Source organism: Mytilus californianus, unplaced genomic scaffold, assembly GCF_021869535.1.
Source record: "Mytilus californianus isolate M0D057914Y unplaced genomic scaffold, xbMytCali1.0.p SCAF_28, whole genome shotgun sequence".
NCBI classification, from domain to species: domain Eukaryota; kingdom Metazoa; phylum Mollusca; class Bivalvia; order Mytilida; family Mytilidae; genus Mytilus; species Mytilus californianus.
In genome coordinates this window covers 1,989,310-2,009,406 of record NW_026262677.1, presented here as the reverse complement: position 1 = coordinate 2,009,406, position 20,097 = coordinate 1,989,310, and the positions used below count along the sequence as shown (strand labels likewise).

The window sequence follows — 20,097 nt, the reverse complement described above, 5'->3', positions numbered from 1 at the left end:
GTTACGTTTACTGGTTCATACAAAAATAAGGAGATGAGGTATGATTGGCAATGAGACAACTATGCACCAAAGCTCAAATAAAGTGGATGCAAGCAATTATAAGTCGATTTCGTAGATACTTTAAGCAAAAGGTCAACTACATTTGGCAAATGGAATGCTAGTAAGGTGAACATGTCTGTCGGCTTTACCTAATCTTGACCTCTTTGTGATGGTTCATTAATAGTGTTTAGTTTATGTGATACTTGTAGTAAAACCTATATCTTTAATACTTTTAACATAACATCAATTATGATCATTAAAACAGATGAGACTTTTCAGTGTGTACACCATTGTTTTCATCAGGACAGAAGATGTGCTTTTATTTTTCTAGTAGATGTGTATAAACATTACGTGTTTGTATAATTATAATAAAAGTTGGCATAAAACATACCTGACATATTGAATGTTTGTTAACATTAGTTGTTGATAAAGCCTTGTTTATATCAAACAAAGCAGGATTTTCAAGATCGGAGTTTTTTTTCTCTCTCCAATAATGAAGTGCCATAAACATGATACTAAGTAAATTGTGAGTACTGCTAAATTGGTATTCAATTCTCCTCCACTCTTTTATTATGTTTTCAGTATAATCCAGCTGGCGCAATACCTTCTCAAACATATGTATATCAATCTCACTTGTCAATCTCATTAGATGCTTATCATTTGGTACTTTGTGTAACATCGTCTCATCTGGACCTTTAAAATATTCTCAGCTATAAACTAGTTTACATATGTGCATTTGTCTAATTTCGCTTAATTTATGCTTTTCGAGATTTCATGTTTGTTGGGATTCCGACTTAATTATATTGTTACAATATATGTCCTTATTATAGGAGAGCTTTCTTAATGTGTTTAACACATATTTGATTTCATATTATGCGCCGGCACATAAACATATTGGTCCTCTAGGTAGCACACATGTCTAGTAACACGTAGAGAAGAGTCTGTTAGTACTTCTTGTCCAATGTCTGGTAAAAACTTCACCATTATACATTAGAGTTTTATAGTTATAATTTCGCTTTAACGAGTCAAAACGCGAGACGTAGGAATGTTGTTTCCGGCGTCGGCGAAGTCAACATTCTGTTTACGATTGTGATAAGGTCAAATTAATGCCAACCACTAATGGTGAATCATGATATTTGGTGTGCAATTTTATAAACATTGACACATCTAATTTACATTGACATTGGTCGGGCGAACGTGCGAACGGATGATCTGACAGATAAGATGAACGCAATTTAGCCCTAAAATCTAGAATGTAGGTTATATATGAACGGAAACATATAAAAGATCAATGTTGAATTCTAGTATGCAATATTTATCCTGATGGAATTACAGAAACTCAAAACCGAAAGAGACAGATTGTGTGATAGGGTCGTTATCTCCTGCTTCATGCACGTATCACCTGTCATGAGAATCCAGACTTACGATGGCGAACAACATACAATCATTGAACTAACAAATTAGACAAACACACATATATTGAGAGAGAGAGAGAAATATATATGGTCCTACCAGCTCAGTAGACAAATGCAGTACTTCAGTACAGGCATGAACATACGAATAATGTTATATTTTTTAATTTGCTGTTAAAGAATAAATTGTGAAACCAAATTTAATTAAGAATTACATCTCATTCAAGCATGACTCTGGTTCCATATCCGGACTTTGCTTTACTATTGATTATTTTTGGTTCAATGAGCTCTTCAGTCTTTTTATTATATTTTGGACTTTCAAATATTTCGGCCTCTAGCATTACTAAAGAGAAATTAATTGTCGAATTTCGCGTTTGGTGCAGTGAAATTGTTACAGTTAATTTCAATATAATTGCGGTATCTTCAAATCTTAGACCACGAGGCATGCATGTACTGCGTTTAAATAAAGACACATCATGAAAAGATTCAAGATTATAAGAAATAACATTTAAAAAAACAATGCGCTCCAAACATTTATTTTTTAAAGATTTACCTTCATAAGTAACGCTCAAAAACCAAAACTATAAAAGTAAAGAATGCATGAAATTATGACCAAAAAAAATCTAAAGGGTAACATACAGTCCTTACAGTTTGTCAAAATGAGAAATGTTATCAGAAACAATAAATATATTATTCTCTAAAACAAGATATGAAATACAATAACTATACACGAGATACTTTCAAATCGATATCCCAATGCTATTGGAATGTATGTTACCGAAGGTATCAGTATTCAGTGCTTTGATAAATTATTTATCACATACTGTTCTTAAATTCTAAGCTTAATGTATTATATTGTGTCAAATATTTCTAAGAAAATAAATTGAAACTCCCTCAAGCAAAGTTAAAACTTAAAATTAAAATAAAATTTGGCTGTTCTTTTGTTAGATGCCTTACTATCAATATTAATAAAAGTTTCTAATATGCATTTTAACAAAGCTAATTTACCGAAGACATAAATGTAATGGCATATATACGAAATGTTACTATGCATTTAATTACGCGTGGACATTTTGAAGTCATTGGGCAGATGGTACACATAATAAATGTAGAGGGAAAAACACCCCGCATCATATGATGTCAAAATCGAATCAATGTGGTACATTTTCTGTCTATTATTATCTTACCTCGACAGTCAGTTGTACACGTTTTCTGTTCCTAAAAATAAGTAGATTTATTATAGATTGATATGTTTACGCAATATTAGCATCATAAAGATACTGTATAGTAAAGTTAAATGTATACATTGTGCCTCGTACTGATCTTTCGAGTTAAGACAATTGCAACTGATGTTTACAGTTTGTTCTTATGTTGCGGTTTTAAAGCCTTTGTTGCAGGTTAGGGGAGGGTTGGGTTTTTATAAACAGGTTTAACCCTACCACATTCTTTATGCGCCTCTCCAAAGTCAGGAACCGGTAATTCAGTGATTGTCGTTGGTTCATGTCTGTTATATTTGTTTTTTGTAAATTATTTTATTATAAATTAGGCCGTCAGTTTTCTTTTTTCCTTGTTGACATTTTTAATAACGAGGCCTTTTATAGCCGACTAAATCATGTATATGGTATGGGTTTTTCTCATTGTTGAGGGCCATATTATTGCCTATAGCTGCTTTCATCCACTTCATTTAAACTCTGTTGGATAATTGTTTCAGTGACAATCATTCACATCTCCTTTTTCATATATAACTAATTATATTTCTGAGAATGTAAAACAAATTTACATATAGTTGATAAAAACAAGTTTTCATGTATAAGTAAACATCAAAGTAATGATCAAATCATATATATATACATATACGTCAATAATTTCTTTTTACAGTAATTAATTGCAGACCATTATTTATTCTATGCCGCATGCCTGGACAACGAAGTATCAGTTGAATCACAAATAAGAACTTACTTTATCAAAATACCATTTTAATAAGTACTTTCTATCATGTTCCAATCTATGGCTGCATTTCCAAGAAACCGAATATTTTGCCTCGGATAAAGCTAAGTGGCAAACACTGTTATTGCAAAGCAAACCACCACTTAACTCAAACAACTTCTTCACATCAGTTTGCGTTTTTTTCTTTCCAAAGCTGTTATAGTAAAACAGTAGAGACGACTCAAGAGTTTGTGTCAGACATTCCTGTATGCTTGCTGCAATATCAGGTGAAATGTAATCTATAGTTTCCTTATTTGATAGATAAACCATAATACGTTTGTCTTCTAAATGCACACGTAGTTCCATGTCGTCACCTGCATGCAAGATTGCAGCCTTTTGATAAAGACATGGTTTTCCGTCTTCATCCTCCTTAAAAGGCCAAATACCTGCTGCTCCTCCAATGATTTTGTAAGCAAGAGAAGTAGGAATGGATTGCATGGATAACGAATATATTAAGCATATTGTTTTATTACTTAATTCATGAAAGTCTATAAAGTCAACCGGACAATCTGCATTTACCATACATGGAACAAGATAAAAGTCTGCAGCGGGAGGACTTCGATTTATTCCTTTTGGGACTACAAGAATATCCAAGTGAGCAAATAAGCAAATAAGAAAGTCTTTTGTCTTATTATCTTTAATGTATTGTTGACATTCATGTTGTTCCCATAGAAGTAGAAGATCCTTTTTGTAGATTTTTCCAGATTTTCTCAATGTTTGCAAAATTTTTTGGAGATTTGTTTCTTCTGACCAAAACATGTCATCGGTGATAAACGCTCTAAGAATGTTAACTAATGCAGGCGGATGAATGACTATAAACTGGTTTAAGCCCGGCAGATCGTAGTATATCAGTTTACCTAGCGAATGATGAGCTAATAAGAAATATACCAACTGGTCCTCGTCTAAGGCTAGATCACCATTCAGCTTGTTCACTTGTTCAAGCTGTCCTTTGTTAATCAAATTAATGCTCTTCGATCTCATGTTCGAAATTTGTATTTCCAGTGGTACCCATAGCATCGGTCGCCATTTACCCCATGTAGACTGTTGCATTGCAAAACAAACAACCTTATCAGTCATTTCCTTTATTTCAGGGTCTTTGGGATCTCGCGCATCAATAAAATACACGGTCTCGAGAACCATGTGGCTTTTTTTCTCGTATGTAGAGAACATCTGCTGAACAGTTTCGATAAATTTGGTTTTCAGCGCCAAAAGCTTTGACTGAAAGGATATAGAACTAAAAGTAAATTAATAAAGAAAACTATGTATTCTTGTCAAAATAATTTTAGAAAACATGAACAGTCAAAATAGCAATAGAGCAAACAATATTCCTTCCACAAACTAGAAGTGTGATCCAGTAATAAGCGACACTTGACGATTGTCACCCATGTTAACTTCATCTTATTAAATCAAAATAAAATCATGACCTATGCCTTTTTTTACTTTATAATATTATTTCTCGTAGGAATCTTATTATCAGAATATATCAAACACCAATCGACTATCCCTACCCTGTTTGTTATTAACATTCCTTTGATGAGAATATTCGAATAAAACTTCTTTGTATCGAACAGTGTAAGAATTTAAACATGGCATGTGTTATGATGTTTTGCATATCTTGACATCAAATAAAATTGAGAATGGAAATGGGGAATATGTCAAATAAAGGCAACAGTAGTATACCGCTGTTCAAAAGTCATATATCGATTGAGAAAAAACCAAATCAAAGAGACAACAACCCGACCAAAGAGCAGAAAATAGCCGAAGGCCACCAATGGGTCTTCAACACAGCGAGAAAATCCTGTTTAAACTCAGTTTAAAAGAAGTCCGAGTCCGATGTAAGAATAGGTAACAAAAGAAACTAACCAAAATGACAATGATACATAAATTACCAAAGGACTACTAGCAGTTACTGACATGCCAGCTCCAGACTTCAATTAAACTGATTGAAAAATTATGTCTTCATCATATGAAAATCAAGCACAATCCCACCCGTTAAAGAATTTATGAAATGAAAGACTCCTTACAGTACTGCAAATAAGAAAGTTAAGTATCTACGGTACGTATAGATCCCATTCTCATAACATACATCATATTAAACAAAAGAAGAAAAAAACATTTGTTTTCAAGCGTTCCTAGTTAATGTTAACCCGGTAAAGCGCGTTGGAAGCACTGAATTTATAAAGTCTTATTTTTATATCAAAGATAAGGACTAACGTTCACATAATATCCTCGAGACTATTTAAATCGATAGTATTGAGCCTTAACATTAAGAGGGGTAATATGCAGTTGGTTTGACAGAACTGTCAATGCTAAGCATGTAGGATTTTTCCCGAATACGTATGTTTGACAATTATCAAAAGATATTTTGCTTTTATTTAAACTGTGTATGGCTGGCACAAATGTGGAATTTGCCTTTTTAAGTATACCACTGCATGTTTTTTTTAAATCAGAATTAGTTGAAACATTTCAAGTTAAGTTCGAATAACACTTTCTATATAGGAAATGTCTCATCTCTGATATTTATCAGCATGAAATAAACAGCATTTGCTTTAATCAAATCAACTAGAAAATAGTTCTTTAAAAAAAGAAGTAAAAAAACAAAAATACCGAACTCCGAGGAAAATTCAAAACGGAAAGTCCGTAATCAAATGGCAAAATCAAAAGCTAAAACACATCAAACGAATGGATAACAACTGTCAAATTCCTGACTTGGTACAGGCATTTTCCTGTGTAGAAAATATTGGATTTAACCTGGTTTTATAGCTAGCTAAACCTCTCACTTGAATAACATTCGTATTAAATTCCATTATATTGACAACGATGTGTGAACAAAACAAACAGACATAATAGGTAAAAATGTCAAAAATTAGGGTATAGCAGTCAACATTGTGTTATAATCTTAACCACTATAAAAACAAACAAATATGTAACAAAGAGACACAAAAAGGCATATAGACAAAGCATATTAGCAAAATGAAAGACAAGAATACAAAAATTTACCATAGCACAATAACACAATGACGGGATGTATAAGTACAGAGCCACGTCATATGTATCAAAGAAACACAAAAGGGAATATAGACAATGCACATTAGCAAAAACGAAAGACGAGAATACAAAAATTAACCATAACACAATACCACAATGACGGGATGTATAAGTACAGAGTCACGTCAAATGGATATAACCAAAACAAAAAACAAAAAACAAAAAAAAATCAGACTAAACAATAAAAATAATATTCATAAAGGAAAAAAAAGTATACTATAACACGTTATTAAGATGATAAACAACGTCAGTACCCAGAATCTATTCTTCAAGACCATCGTGTATTATTTGTGAAGTTGATACGGAATATTTATCAACAAGGTCTTCCTTCCGAATAACTTTTTTAGAAAAAGGACGAGACGTTCTTTGACATACCTCTGGTTCATCAACTTTCTACTTAGACTCAAGTGACGTTTTACAAAGTCTGAGTAGCAGCTGCAAGCTCTTGAATACCGAAAAGGTTGGGAAATATATATCCCATATGCAGGTGAAGTTGATATATTGCTACTAAGGTGGGGGAAATTGATAATTTCAAAATTAAAATCGTCTCGTTTGTCATAGATTCTGGTACTGAGATGACCGCGTATGTCAAAGAAGAGATATCAATTCTAATATGATATTTGCTCGACTAGGAGACAATTGTCATAACTCAATGTAGAATTTAAGAACCCTAGGTCAATATTAAATATAAAAAAGAAGATTAAGTATATCACAACGGTTTCGTCCAGAGATGTTTATAAAAACCTGTTAATTCTAGACAATATAAAAATAAGAATATGTATTATGATTGCCAATGAGACAATTTTCCAGCATAGTTCAAAGGACGAAGATAAAAGCAATGGTTGGTAAACTGTACGGCCTTCAACAAATAGAAAACCCCATACCGTATTGTCACATATAAAAGGCCCCAACATGAAAAATGTGAAACAATTCAATCACAAAAAAAATAAAAAAATAAAAAAATAACAGCCTAAATTAAATGTTACAAATTACAAAAAGTTTCAATAAAAGATATGAACCAACGACAACAATAGAATTTCAGGATCTCGACTTCAGACAGGCATATACAAGATTAGTTGGGGGTTAATCATTTGTGTGAGCTTGGAAACCCCGCCTTAACATGAGTGCACACTTAAGAACAAACAGTTAATCGTTTAGAAGCACAAATACAACCAACTAAATAAAAACAGAAGACACAAAGTACCCATATAAAAGTAATCTCAATTGATAAAAGCTAGTTCAAAGTAAATACTACTTATAAATAAATCATAGTTTTCAAGATAATCAATCAATACACATCCAACGTATTTTGTGTAAGGACATAAACGCATGACCTTTTGAAAGTTTATAATATAACAGACGGATATGACTTTCCTAGACCACAATCACGAATAGATGTCGAGGCTAAGAAGATCATCGATTGAAGATTGTAAGAAAGTTGATGATTTATTGAGAGCATTTTTTTGCATTTTGTATGAATTTTGCTTCATTTATATACAAGAATAAGTCTGCATGCAGGGGTGCACAATGTGTACTCGTTGGAATACTGAAATATTAAACCATAAATCCCTCAAAATACAGCCTAAATTGAAAGAACACTCGAACAATTTTATGAAATATATAATATAAAACATTTGTTTGAATATTAGAACGACTGCAATAACGGAGTTTGCGTGCATTTATTAGCTTTGAGGGAGCATATATAACTACTTAATTGTTTTTATTGTTAAAATTAACTTTAGAATCCAGCTTTGGTTTAGTTGAATATACCCATTATTACGTTTTTTAAAGCCTTATGAATAATTTGACCCTGGTAGAAGGTCTGTATCGCTAATGATACGTTTAAATTAAAGCCACAATCCTGTCCTCTTTTCCTTGAATGTGACGTCACCTTTTGAGACCTTATACCAAATTGCTAATTTCACATTCAGATATATTCATATGTTGTTTCCATTAACAATCCAAACGTTTCTCATTGGATTCCATTGAAATATCCCCGAGAACTAGAAATTAAAGAAATAACAGACAAGGCTTCCTCCGCCTCATTTTTAGACTTATACCTCGAATTTGACATACGCAGTCATCTCAGTACCAGAATCTATGACAACCGAGACGATTTTATTTTTGAAATTATCAATTTCCCCCACCTTAGTAGCAATATACCAACTTCACCTGCATATGGGATATATATTTCCCAACTTATTCGTTATTCAAGGTTATTCAAAGTTCATCGGAATATACAGCAGTCAACGCATTTCAATACAAGAAGTAATGACATTTTCCAATGCCAAATATGAAAACGAAAATTTATATCTACCCGAAGGATACCAGAGGCAGTGATTAACAACAACTATTCACTTATAACCCGTATCAATAAGTTTATTACGGAAGGGAGAAACATTTGAACGACAATCACCAAAATTATTAGCTTGATTTAAAAGATGAATACCGTAGAAAGGAGGTAGCACAGAACTACAGTGTATAACATTCTTGCAAATACAATGAATAATACGCCACAAAGTCGAATTTGGGCAGTGTATAATCAATACCAATTATAATACCGAACGTAATCGCCATTTTAACAAAACAAATGAAAGCACACACAATTTGTACTATTGTTAATCTTATAAACATTCTGTTAAAAAATACCTTAACATTTTTATGATATTTAAACAATTAATTTACAATCATTCATAAGGATTTTTTCTAAAGGAATAACTACTAAGTTGTACAAATGTTTACATTCGGAGCTTTTGGAAGATATTAATGTTACTATCATGAAAAAACATCTGTTCATATAATATGTTAGTTGAGCAATATGAAGATCATCAATATTTACCTGATCACAACTATCCTTGTGTGTTGCTGCAAAAAGAATCTTTGGCATGATGTCTTCTGTATCTTCAGCGTAGGTCAGAATCGAATCAACCCAGTGTTTTAATATTACTGTAAATGGTAAAATCATCATTTCATTCGACATAGACAGAGATACAAATAAGATAAACCGAATAACTACATCCAATATTATCACATTGAGAATCCGAAAATTATCCATAAATATCAAGTATTTTAAACATATCTATGAACATATGTATTATACTGTAACTGTGAAATTCTTCCAGGAAGAAACCCACACTTACAATTTGAATAGCTTGACCTCGTTTTTTACAATGATAAGTATGATATTGTACAGAAGAGTGGTCAATTGTAATAGTAAAGACAACCATAGTAGCTATATCTTCCTACGTTACTATCAAGATTCGAGAAAAAAAACCCAAAAGATATCTTTATCCAGGCAGTTTAAGACTTAAATAGTGTATTGGTAGGTGCCAATATTTTTCTTGGGGTTATAAGTAAAAAAGACAGATAGATTCTACCAAAGTTATAACATTGTTAAAATATCATGTTTTGAAATAATGAACGTTGTATTTAAGGACTAGGGATGAAAAGACATATTGTATGCCTGGTACTGTGTACAATGCTACATTCAGATACATATATATAATCATGTATAGCACTAGGTGATATTTCAATTGGAGTAAAATGGATGATTATGATGATGGATGGCTGTTTAACGTTCAGTGGCAAATTAAATGGATAAGAAAGACGTAAACCTGTTAATTGGATATAAATATTAACCCTTTTTTTACTAGAACGACCCGATTATCCGCATTTTCAACGTGCTAGTTCGCATGTTACATTCACACTACCTTGACACATTAATCTGAATCCGAGGTAACCGGAATTTGATCTTTCTCCTTAATGCCGCGTGCGGAGCGGAGAAGTAGCAAATGCCAATTTTAGAGTATTTGGATTGACACAGTGGGTGTTTGAACCCACAACCTCCCGCACTTGAGGCAAACATGCTACCACGAGACCAGCTACGAGATTGAGGCGAAATGGAAAACTAAGGACAAGGTGTTATAAAGATGATCCAATATCTTGCTAAAAATTCAAACTAAACTGGAATATAAGGCAATTTGTTAAAATTAAGAGACACAAGCAGTAGACCGATTTCTAGATCTCAAAATCATAAAGAACATATATCTAAAAGTAAAACAGTAACTGAATCCTGTGAATTTCAAAAGAAAGCTTTATTCCGATATCTGGCAATACTTTATAGCGGCACTCTCAATCCATTGAGTTGTAGGTTACTCATGTTTCCAAACAACATACAAATATGCAATATTAGTTATGTATGTAAAATACATTTGTTAAAATAGACAGTCGAAGCTATATGGATATATTAATGAAAAAAGGGACGCACTAGCTAATAGATATTTTGATACAATAAACTAAATTCTTCAGTTGAATCCGATAGAACTTGCAATCGACCATATATCATTGTAAAAAATAAATGTATTCAAATCTTCATTCATATTATACACAAAATGTTTTTATGCTAGTAACATTTGAGTAGATGCAATATTGAAAAAACACAGTCAGAGTTAGGAGATACAGAATATTTAGAGAAATTGAATTTTTTGTTCCAAAAACTATTGTACAGTATCCTTTTCTCTAATTAGTTATATGTATGCAAATTCGCATGCAAAAACATAATTTGAAAATTGTTTTGTAGTTCATAGATATTTCTCGTTTTGTAAATAGATTAGACCATTGTTTTCCTGTTTGAATTTGTTTTACACAGGTCATTTTGAGGTCCTTTATAGCTTGCTGTTCGGTGTGAGCTAAGGCTCCATGTTTAAGTATTAACACTTGGTCAGCACCTCATTAGGAACATTCATGCCATGTTTTATTTCATTACATTCAGTGGTTCTCTAAATGAAGACATTTGAATGTACCCATAGGGTCCTATGTTAGACTAAGTCCCTCTCTGGCTGCCATCTTGAATGGTGGATTGGCTTCAAAGTAACAACACTTGGTCAGCACTCATAAGGAACATTCATGCCATGTTTGGTTTCATTCCATTCAGAAGTTCTCTAATAGAAGACATTTGTATGTATTGTCCATAGGGTCCTATGTTAAACAAAGTCCCCCACTTGGCGGCCATCTTTGATGATGGATCAGCTACAAAGTAACAACACTTGGTCAGCACCTCATAAGGAATTTTAACGAATGTTTGGTTTCATTCCATTCTGTGGTTCTCTAGAAAAGTTCAAAGTGTAAAAAGTTAACGACGACGACAGAAGACGACTGACGACGGACGCCAAGTGATGAGAAAAGCTCACTTGGTCTTTTAGGCCAGTTGAGCTAACAAGGAAATATTTCTGATGGCACTATGTTTAAGAATCATAGGCTATTTATTTAAACTTGAAAATAATTAAATGCGAAAATATACATGTTTTCTAAGAAACCAATGTTGTATATGATGAATAAAAATAAAGAATCTGCTTTAATAATTTAGAGTACATAAACATGTATGAAGAGCACGTACTAACAAATGTGTGAATTGATATTGCAAACCTGTTGCAGTATTTATGAAAAAAAAAATCTTTTGAATTTAGAAATATGATTTTCGAAACTCAACGCAAAATCGTCAAAGAATGCTGTTTTAATTTGAACAAACACATATTTTTAACTCATCACTTCGTAAATTTTACGGACACCATCACGAGTTGGTTGACCGTTATGGAATATCTGTTATATAGATGATATTAGATATGTTCCTTATGCCGTAACTGCAATTCCGTTCCCTTTTCCTGAATGTGACCTACCGAATTAGACTTCTTACCTTTATTTGTGACATTTTTACCTATTGTGTCTGTTTGTTTTGTTCACGCATCATTATCAATATTATTAAATTTGATGCAACTGTCGTACAAGTGAGAGGTTTAGCGCTATAAAACCAGGTTCAATCCACCATTTTCTACATAGGAAATGCCTGTACCAAGTCAGGAATTTGACAGTTGTAATCCCTTCGTTTGATGTGTTTGAGCTCTTGACTTTGCCACTTGATTAGGATTTATATCTAGAAATTGACAATGAGAGTCGGTTGAAAACAAAACTTTACGACAAAAGAGATGATTTCAGATTCTCAATAGTGAAGCATTGGGAAGCTGAAATCATCACTTCGTAAATTTTACGGACGCCATCACGAGTTGGTTGACCGTTATGGAATATCTGTTATATAGATGATATAAGATATGTTCCTTATGTCGTAACTGCAATCCCGTTCCCTTTTCCTGAATGTGACCTACCGAATTAGACTTCTTACCTGTATTTGTGACATTTTTACCTATTGTGCCTGTTTGTTTTGTTCACGCATCATTATCAATATTATTAAATTTGATGCAACTGTCGTACAAGTGAGAGGTTTAGCGCTATAAAACCAGGTTCAATCCACCATTTTCTACATAGGAAATGCCTGTACCAAGTCAGGAATATGACAGTTGTAATCCCTTCGTTTGATGTGTTTTGTCATTTGATTTTGCCACTTGATTAGTATTTATATCTAGAAATTGACAATGAGGGTCGGTTGAAAACAAAACTTTACGACAAAAGAGATGATTTCAGCTTCCCAATAGTGAAGCATTGGGAAGCTGAAATCATCACTTCGTAAATTTTACGGACGCCATCACGAGTTGGTTGACCGTTATGGAATATCTGTTATATAGATGATATTAGATATGTTCCTTATGTCGTAACTGCAATCCCGTTCCCTTTTCCTGAATGTGACCTACCGAATTAGACTTCTTACCTTTATTTGTGACATTTTTACCTATTGTGCCTGTTTGTTTTGTTCACGCATCATTATCAATATTATTAAATTTGATGCAACTGTCGTACAAGTGAGATGTTTAGCGCTTTAAAACCAGGTTCAATCCACCATTTTCTACATAGGAAATGCCTGTACCAAGTCAGGAATATGACAGTTGTAATCCCTTCGTTTGATGTGTTTGAGCTCTTGACTTTGCTACTTGATTAGGATTTACATCTAGAAATTGACAATGAGGGTCGGTTGAAAACAAAACTTTACGACAAAAGAGATGATTTCAGCTTCCAAATAGTGAAGCATTGGGAAGCTGAAATCATCACTTCGTAAATTTTACGGACGCCATCACGAGTTGGTTGACCGTTATGGAATATCTGTTATATAGATGATATTAGATATGTTCCTTATGTCGTAACTGCAATCCCGTTCCCTTTTCCTGAATGTGACCTACTGAATTAGACTTCTTACCTTTATTTGTGACATTTTTACCTATTGTGTCTGTTTGTTTTGTTCACGCATCATTATCAATATTATTAAATTTGATGCAACTGTCGTACAAGTGAGAGGTTTAGCGCTATAAAACCAGGTTCAATCCACCATTTTCTACATAGGAAATGCCTGTACCAAGTCAGGAATATGACAGTTGTAATCCCTTCGTTTGATGTGTTTTGTCATTTGATTTTGCCACTTGATTAGGATTTATATCTAGAAATTGACAATGAGGGTCGGTTGAAAACAAAACTTTACGACAAAAGAGATGATTTCAGCTTCCCAATAGTGAAGCATTGGGAAGCTGAAATCATCACTTCGTTAATTTTACGGACGCCATCACGAGTTGGTTGACCGTTATGGAATATCTGTTATATAGATGATATTAGATATGTTCCTTATGTCGTAACTGCAATCCCGTTCCCTTTTCCTGAATGTGACCTACCGAATTAGACTTCTTACCTTTATTTGTGACATTTTTACCTATTGTGCCTGTTTGTTTTGTTCACGCATCATTATCAATATTATTAAATTTGATGCAACTGTCGTACAAGTGAGATGTTTAGCGCTTTAAAACCAGGTTCAATCCACCATTTTCTACATAGGAAATGCCTGTACCAAGTCAGGAATATGACAGTTGTAATCCCTTCGTTTGATGTGTTTGAGCTCTTGACTTTGCTACTTGATTAGGATTTACATCTAGAAATTGACAATGAGGGTCGGTTGAAAACAAAACTTTACGACAAAAGAGATGATTTCAGCTTCCAAATAGTGAAGCATTGGGAAGCTGAAATCATCACTTCGTAAATTTTACGGACGCCATCACGAGTTGGTTGACCGTTATGGAATATCTGTTATATAGATGATATTAGATATGTTCCTTATGTCGTAACTGCAATCCCGTTCCCTTTTCCTGAATGTGACCTACTGAATTAGACTTCTTACCTTTATTTGTGACATTTTTACCTATTGTGTCTGTTTGTTTTGTTCACGCATCATTATCAATATTATTAAATTTGATGCAACTGTCGTACAAGTGAGAGGTTTAGCGCTATAAAACCAGGTTCAATTCACCATTTTCTACATAGGAAATGCCTGTACCAAGTCAGGAATATGACAGTTGTAATCCCTTCGTTTGATGTGTTTTGTCATTTGATTTTGCCACTTGATTAGGATTTATATCTAGAAATTGACAATGAGGGTCGGTTGAAAACAAAACTTTACGACAAAAGAGATGATTTCAGCTTCCCAATAGTGAAGCATTGGGAAGCTGAAATCATCACTTCGTTAATTGTACGGACGCCATCACGAGTTGGTTGACCGTTATGGAATATCTGTTATATAGATGATATTAGATATGTTCTTTATGTCGTAACTGCAATCCCGTTCCCTTTTCCTGAATGTGACCTACCGAATTAGACTTCTTACCTTATTTGTGACATTTTTACCTATTGTGTCTGTTTGTTTTGTTCACGCATCATTATCAATATTATTAAATTTGATGCAACTGTCGTACAAGAGAGAGGTTTAGCGCTATAAAACCAGGTTCAATCCACCATTTTCTATATTTGAAAATACCTGTACCAAGTCAGGAATATGACAGTTGTTGTCCATTCGTTTGATGTGTTTTGTCATTTGATTTTGCCATGTGATTAGGGACTTTCCGATTGAATTTTCCTCGGAGTTCAGTATTTTTGTGATTTTACTTTTTATATATACTAGTCAACAAAAGGAACGATACACGAGTTTGAACTCCAATTGATCATAAAATATAATAATTAGGAAAAACTGTTGAATTATCCAATGAAAAACATTCATTTGCAAAGCAAATGCATATGATAAAAAGAATCTGACCAAATTTGAAAGTGAGAAAATACCGTGTTATTGAACACTGGGGTCAAATTTATTTTGCGGAAAATGATGACAAAAGTCGGCACCTAATTTCGAAGAGAATTAAGTATTCAAAAATCTGCAAAGTAATTCAAAATTTTAAGCAGACCCTGTTTTAGTTTAAAGTTTTAAGTTTTTATATCGATTTTTGAATTTTTGGGTGAAAATACGATTTTTGAAATAAAAAAAATTGCAAAAAAATAAAATCACGTATTTGCCTTAAATCAATAGTTTTGATAAGAAAATAACTCTCTGTGTGTAAATATTAGACCAGTTGGGCAATTATTTACCTTGGTATACAAGTGTATACAAGTGTATCCAATTTCATTATATATGGAAAATACATTGCCTTGTATCGTTTCTTTGGTTGACTAGTATATTTCAAAATCTTTTACTTGCTGGATTTAGAAACCCTTTCATTTCTGATTATATGTATTTTACCATCAATTATTTTTGTTTATTACATTTTTGTTTTGGCATAAACCTTCTTTATTGAATCATTACTACAGATAAACATTATTCTTTTTGAATATTTATTAAACTGACCATTCCTTTATTCAATAAGCACTAAACAATTAGATAAAAATTAGGTAATTAGATCTTCATTTTTACTCAAATTATAAATCCTAATTTTCATCAAAATTCAAATGAAGCTGTAAGTTTTAGTCACGGTTTAATTTCACCTTTAACCAAAATTAATGTTCGAAATTTATATTTTAAGTAAAAACGCATGTCCTTTGTTCCATGTGGATAGTGCTATTAAGAACAAGATAAACAAACAACAGTACGAAACAAAACATAAGTCGAAAATAAACTGACAACGCCATGGCTAAAAATAAAACAAAAGACAAACAGACAAATAATAGTACACAAAACATAACATAGAAAACCAAAGACTAAGCAACACGAACCCAACCAAAAACTGGCAGTGATCTTAGGTGCTCTGGAAGTGTAAGCAGATCCTGATCCACATTTGTCACCCGTCTTTTTGCTCAATTAAGTACAAACCCGGAAAAAAGTCTAATTCGGTAGGTCACATTCGGGGAAAAGGGGACGGAATTGTAGTTACGAAAATTTGAACACTTCCGTTGACATCTGTGAAACGGATATTCCATAACAATCAACCAACTCGTGATGGCGCCAGAAAAACGTTGATGACGTCACGGTCACACGACAATATTGTGTGTAAGAGCTGATAGATAATAATTTCAGCAAATCAGAAGACGTAATTAAATTGTATCAAAATATTGTTTGATATATATAATGTTGTATGATATAATGTAAAAATATATGTATGGCTGAATATTAAAGAGATAACTTCAAAATGAAGCAATTTTAACAGTTTTTGCATTTTGTACTTATTGCAAGAAGTTTGAAACTTAAAAACACAAATCTGGACGACAAAATACAAGATGTAAATACTTGACAAATGTATGTCTGGTTAAATTCGAAAAGATTTTATTTAATTATGTTTGATAATATGATTCTAGGATGAAAATAATGACTTTATTTGACGTTTTGATTGTAAATTTCAAACTTTCTTAAATTCAATCGTTATATTTATATAATGCCTACAATTGTTAAAAAATACTTGCATGCAGCGGTAGTTTTTCCATTTGGGTACTCTTGCAAAGGAGTGTCTAGGCCAATCAGTCCGTCAAACATCAGCACGAAAGAACCACTATGGTGTATAAAAAGTTGATGAGTCATATCGTACGACCTTTGTCCACCAAAGTCTATCAGATCGGATGGTGCTATACTAATTTTATATCGACCACCTCTAACTTCATTAAGTATATCATCATGAATGGTATAATATTTTAGCTTCGACATTTCATGAACTGGCGATATGTTTTCCCTCTGTGTTTGACTACTTGAATATTGTGCTTCAGTATACACAATAGATGACTTTTCGGAAGTGTGTTCGTGTTTAGAAATTTCAGATTTTAGATTTTCATTTTGCATCTCCTCTTTTGCTGGTGATGCATGTTCCGTTTGTCCTAATATCGGTGACCGTTCCTGCCTGGACAATGTTTCAATTCGGCTTTCATCATTACTGTTAAGATCTAATGTAGGATGTCCACGAAGAACTCTATCAACGACAGAATGTCCTCTATCTCCTGTAATAATACAAATAATGTTTTTTTTTTTAATTTATATGTTAGCAAGCTTACACTGTTGTTCTCCTGTTTTAATTTGCAGTGATTTGGACAACTAGCACCAATACAATACACATATAAACTTTTATTGTGTTGTGTATTTTTTTATTTACTTTACAGTTTTTACTTTATTTGTCTTCCTGCTACTATGTTTCGGTTTAGTCGTATGACTTTGGATGTGACTCGGTATTCATACATCTCGCTATCGGGTTTTTGACTATGAGAATTCCTGTTGCATTTTGGTGTTGATGTACGATTCGTCCTAGTCAAATTTATTATCAACTCCATCAACCATTTTGTTGGCGTCCGTGTTACTTTTATTTGTATGTTTGGTTGAATATTTTAGTTAGTTGAATTGTATGTCGGTGATGTATGTTTACACAGTTTTGGCTGCTCAATCTGTTTGGGTTACACGTCATATTTTGTCAATATACATGAACTATAAACAACTGGCACACCAGTTGGAGGTTTAGCTAGCTAGGTTTGATCCGCATTCCTCTTCGGAAATTACAGGTATTAAGGCAAGGATATGACAGGGTTTTTTTTCACTCGTTCCTTTGGTTGATACCATTTGATTTTGTCAGTTTTTATGGACTTCCCCTTTTGAATTTGCCATCGAGGTCAGTATTTATTCTATATTTTTTTTTTATCTTAATAAGAAAAACATAAACAATGCTAGACTCTACAGCCATACATATTGAAAAATGCAGCCGTTAAAGATAAAGATAATGTAGATGCATATGATTTCAATAGAATTTAAGATGTACACATCATAATGTTTCATTCAAAAATGAATTGTAAGTAGTGAAGATTTGATTGTTAAGTTATTTTCTCTAACAGTCCATATCATCACTAGACTAATTTTGAGCTGTTGTGGGCAGACAATGTAGGAACATAACATACCAATTTGTGACAATTTTACCTATTATGTCTGTTTGTTTTGCTCACACATTGTTGTTATATAATAGATTTTTATGCGACTGTCATACAAATGAGAGGTCTAGCTTGCTATAAAACCAGGTTTTATCCACCCTTTTCAACATAGGAGATGCATGTACCAAGTCAGGAATATGACAGTTGTATCCACTCGCTTTGTGTGTTTGCTCCTTTGATTTTGCTATTTAATAAAGGACTTTTCGTTATGAATTTTCCTTGGAGTTCGGTATTTTTGCTATTTCACTTTTTGAGAAGGTATAAGTTATGACACCTAGGATGACCCCCGGGTTTTGATGGGGTTTGTGTTGCTAAGGGTTTTTTTTTTTGACATGGCGTTGTCGGTTTATTTTATGACGTATGCGTTTGAATGTTCCTTTGGTATTTTATGATGCAACAATAATTCATAATGATCATTATCATTCTTGTAATTGAGCATACTTCTATTCCTTTTAATGGTAGGTAAGTGTCTTTATTAGGGCCTTATCATAAGTGGAGTACTAGTGCCTGTGGTGTCAGATAAAAAAAATGAACATGCATAAGGATCGAATGGAAAAATGTGTAAATTATTTCCATAGATTTCGTTCAAATAATTTATAATGTACAAAATCTAGAAATGTTGGTGAGTTGGGACTTTTAGCATATCTGAAAAAAGGAGATATGGAGATATATGTCATTGAGATAGCAACCCAAGACTGCTTTAACATTAGAAAACACTTTAACAATTCAATTCAAAGTCTTCAAGATAGACTTGTCTTCTGATGCATGTGGATATCTATGTCATGTATGATAATGTACTGTAGATTCATTTATTTTCGTGGGGACCAATTTTTGTGGATTGAAGGACTATTTTCACTGGATATATTAAAATGTGTGGTATTGCCAAAGTCTGCATACAAACTTTTAGATGTTTATACCCCGCTTTAATAATACCCCCGCTTTAAAAAAGTGGGGGTATACTGTTTTACCTCTGTCTGTCCATCCATCTGTCAGTCCATCCATCCATCAGTCCGTCCGTCCATCCCATGAATATTTTCATTGCATTTTTCTCAGGAACTACAACACAAGAATTTCTGAAATTTGGTTTCAGGGTTTATATATGTCAGCTTTACCGTGTGATGCGTTTTCAGATTCATCACTCAACAACTTCCTGTTTACGGAACACTTGTATCATTTTACACATGATAGCCATGTTGAAAATTTTCGGCGCATTTTTCTCAGGAACCACTTGACAAGGATTTCTGAAATTTGGTTTTAGGGTTTATATAAGTCAGCTATACCGTGTGATGCATTTTCAGGTTCATCACTCTACAACTTCCTGTTTACAGAACACTTGTATCATTTTACACATGATAGCCAAGTTGAAAATTTTCGTCACAATTTTTCTCAGGCCAGGGTTTTTTTAATTTGTTGGTTTACAGATTTTTCACATGAAAAAGTCATGTCGGTCGGTGGGAAAAAAAATATA

At 33.1% G+C, this 20,097-nt stretch overlaps 1 protein-coding gene across 6 annotated transcripts in view; it reads right to left on the bottom strand.

The window, feature by feature from the left end:
* Nucleotides 1-20,097, bottom strand: part of LOC127732814 (uncharacterized) — a 55,693-nt gene that overhangs the window by 7,082 nt on the left and 28,514 nt on the right. The window contains exons 1-4 of one of the 6 annotated variants that reach the window (XM_052241984.1): nt 9,325-9,428; nt 3,411-4,655; nt 2,639-2,669; nt 431-732 (exon numbers count right to left, since the gene is read on the bottom strand). The exons of 2 other annotated variants lie outside the window; for them this stretch is intronic. In XM_052241984.1, coding sequence (XP_052097944.1) covers nt 431-732; nt 2,639-2,669; nt 3,411-4,655; nt 9,325-9,372 — 1,626 coding nt within the window. In that variant the 5' untranslated portion in view covers nt 9,373-9,428. Of the gene's footprint in view, nt 1-430; nt 733-2,638; nt 2,670-3,410; nt 4,656-9,324; nt 9,429-20,097 lie in introns of those variants that run through there. 3 more of the 6 variants (XM_052241987.1, XM_052241986.1, XM_052241985.1) reach the window with 3 other exon arrangements.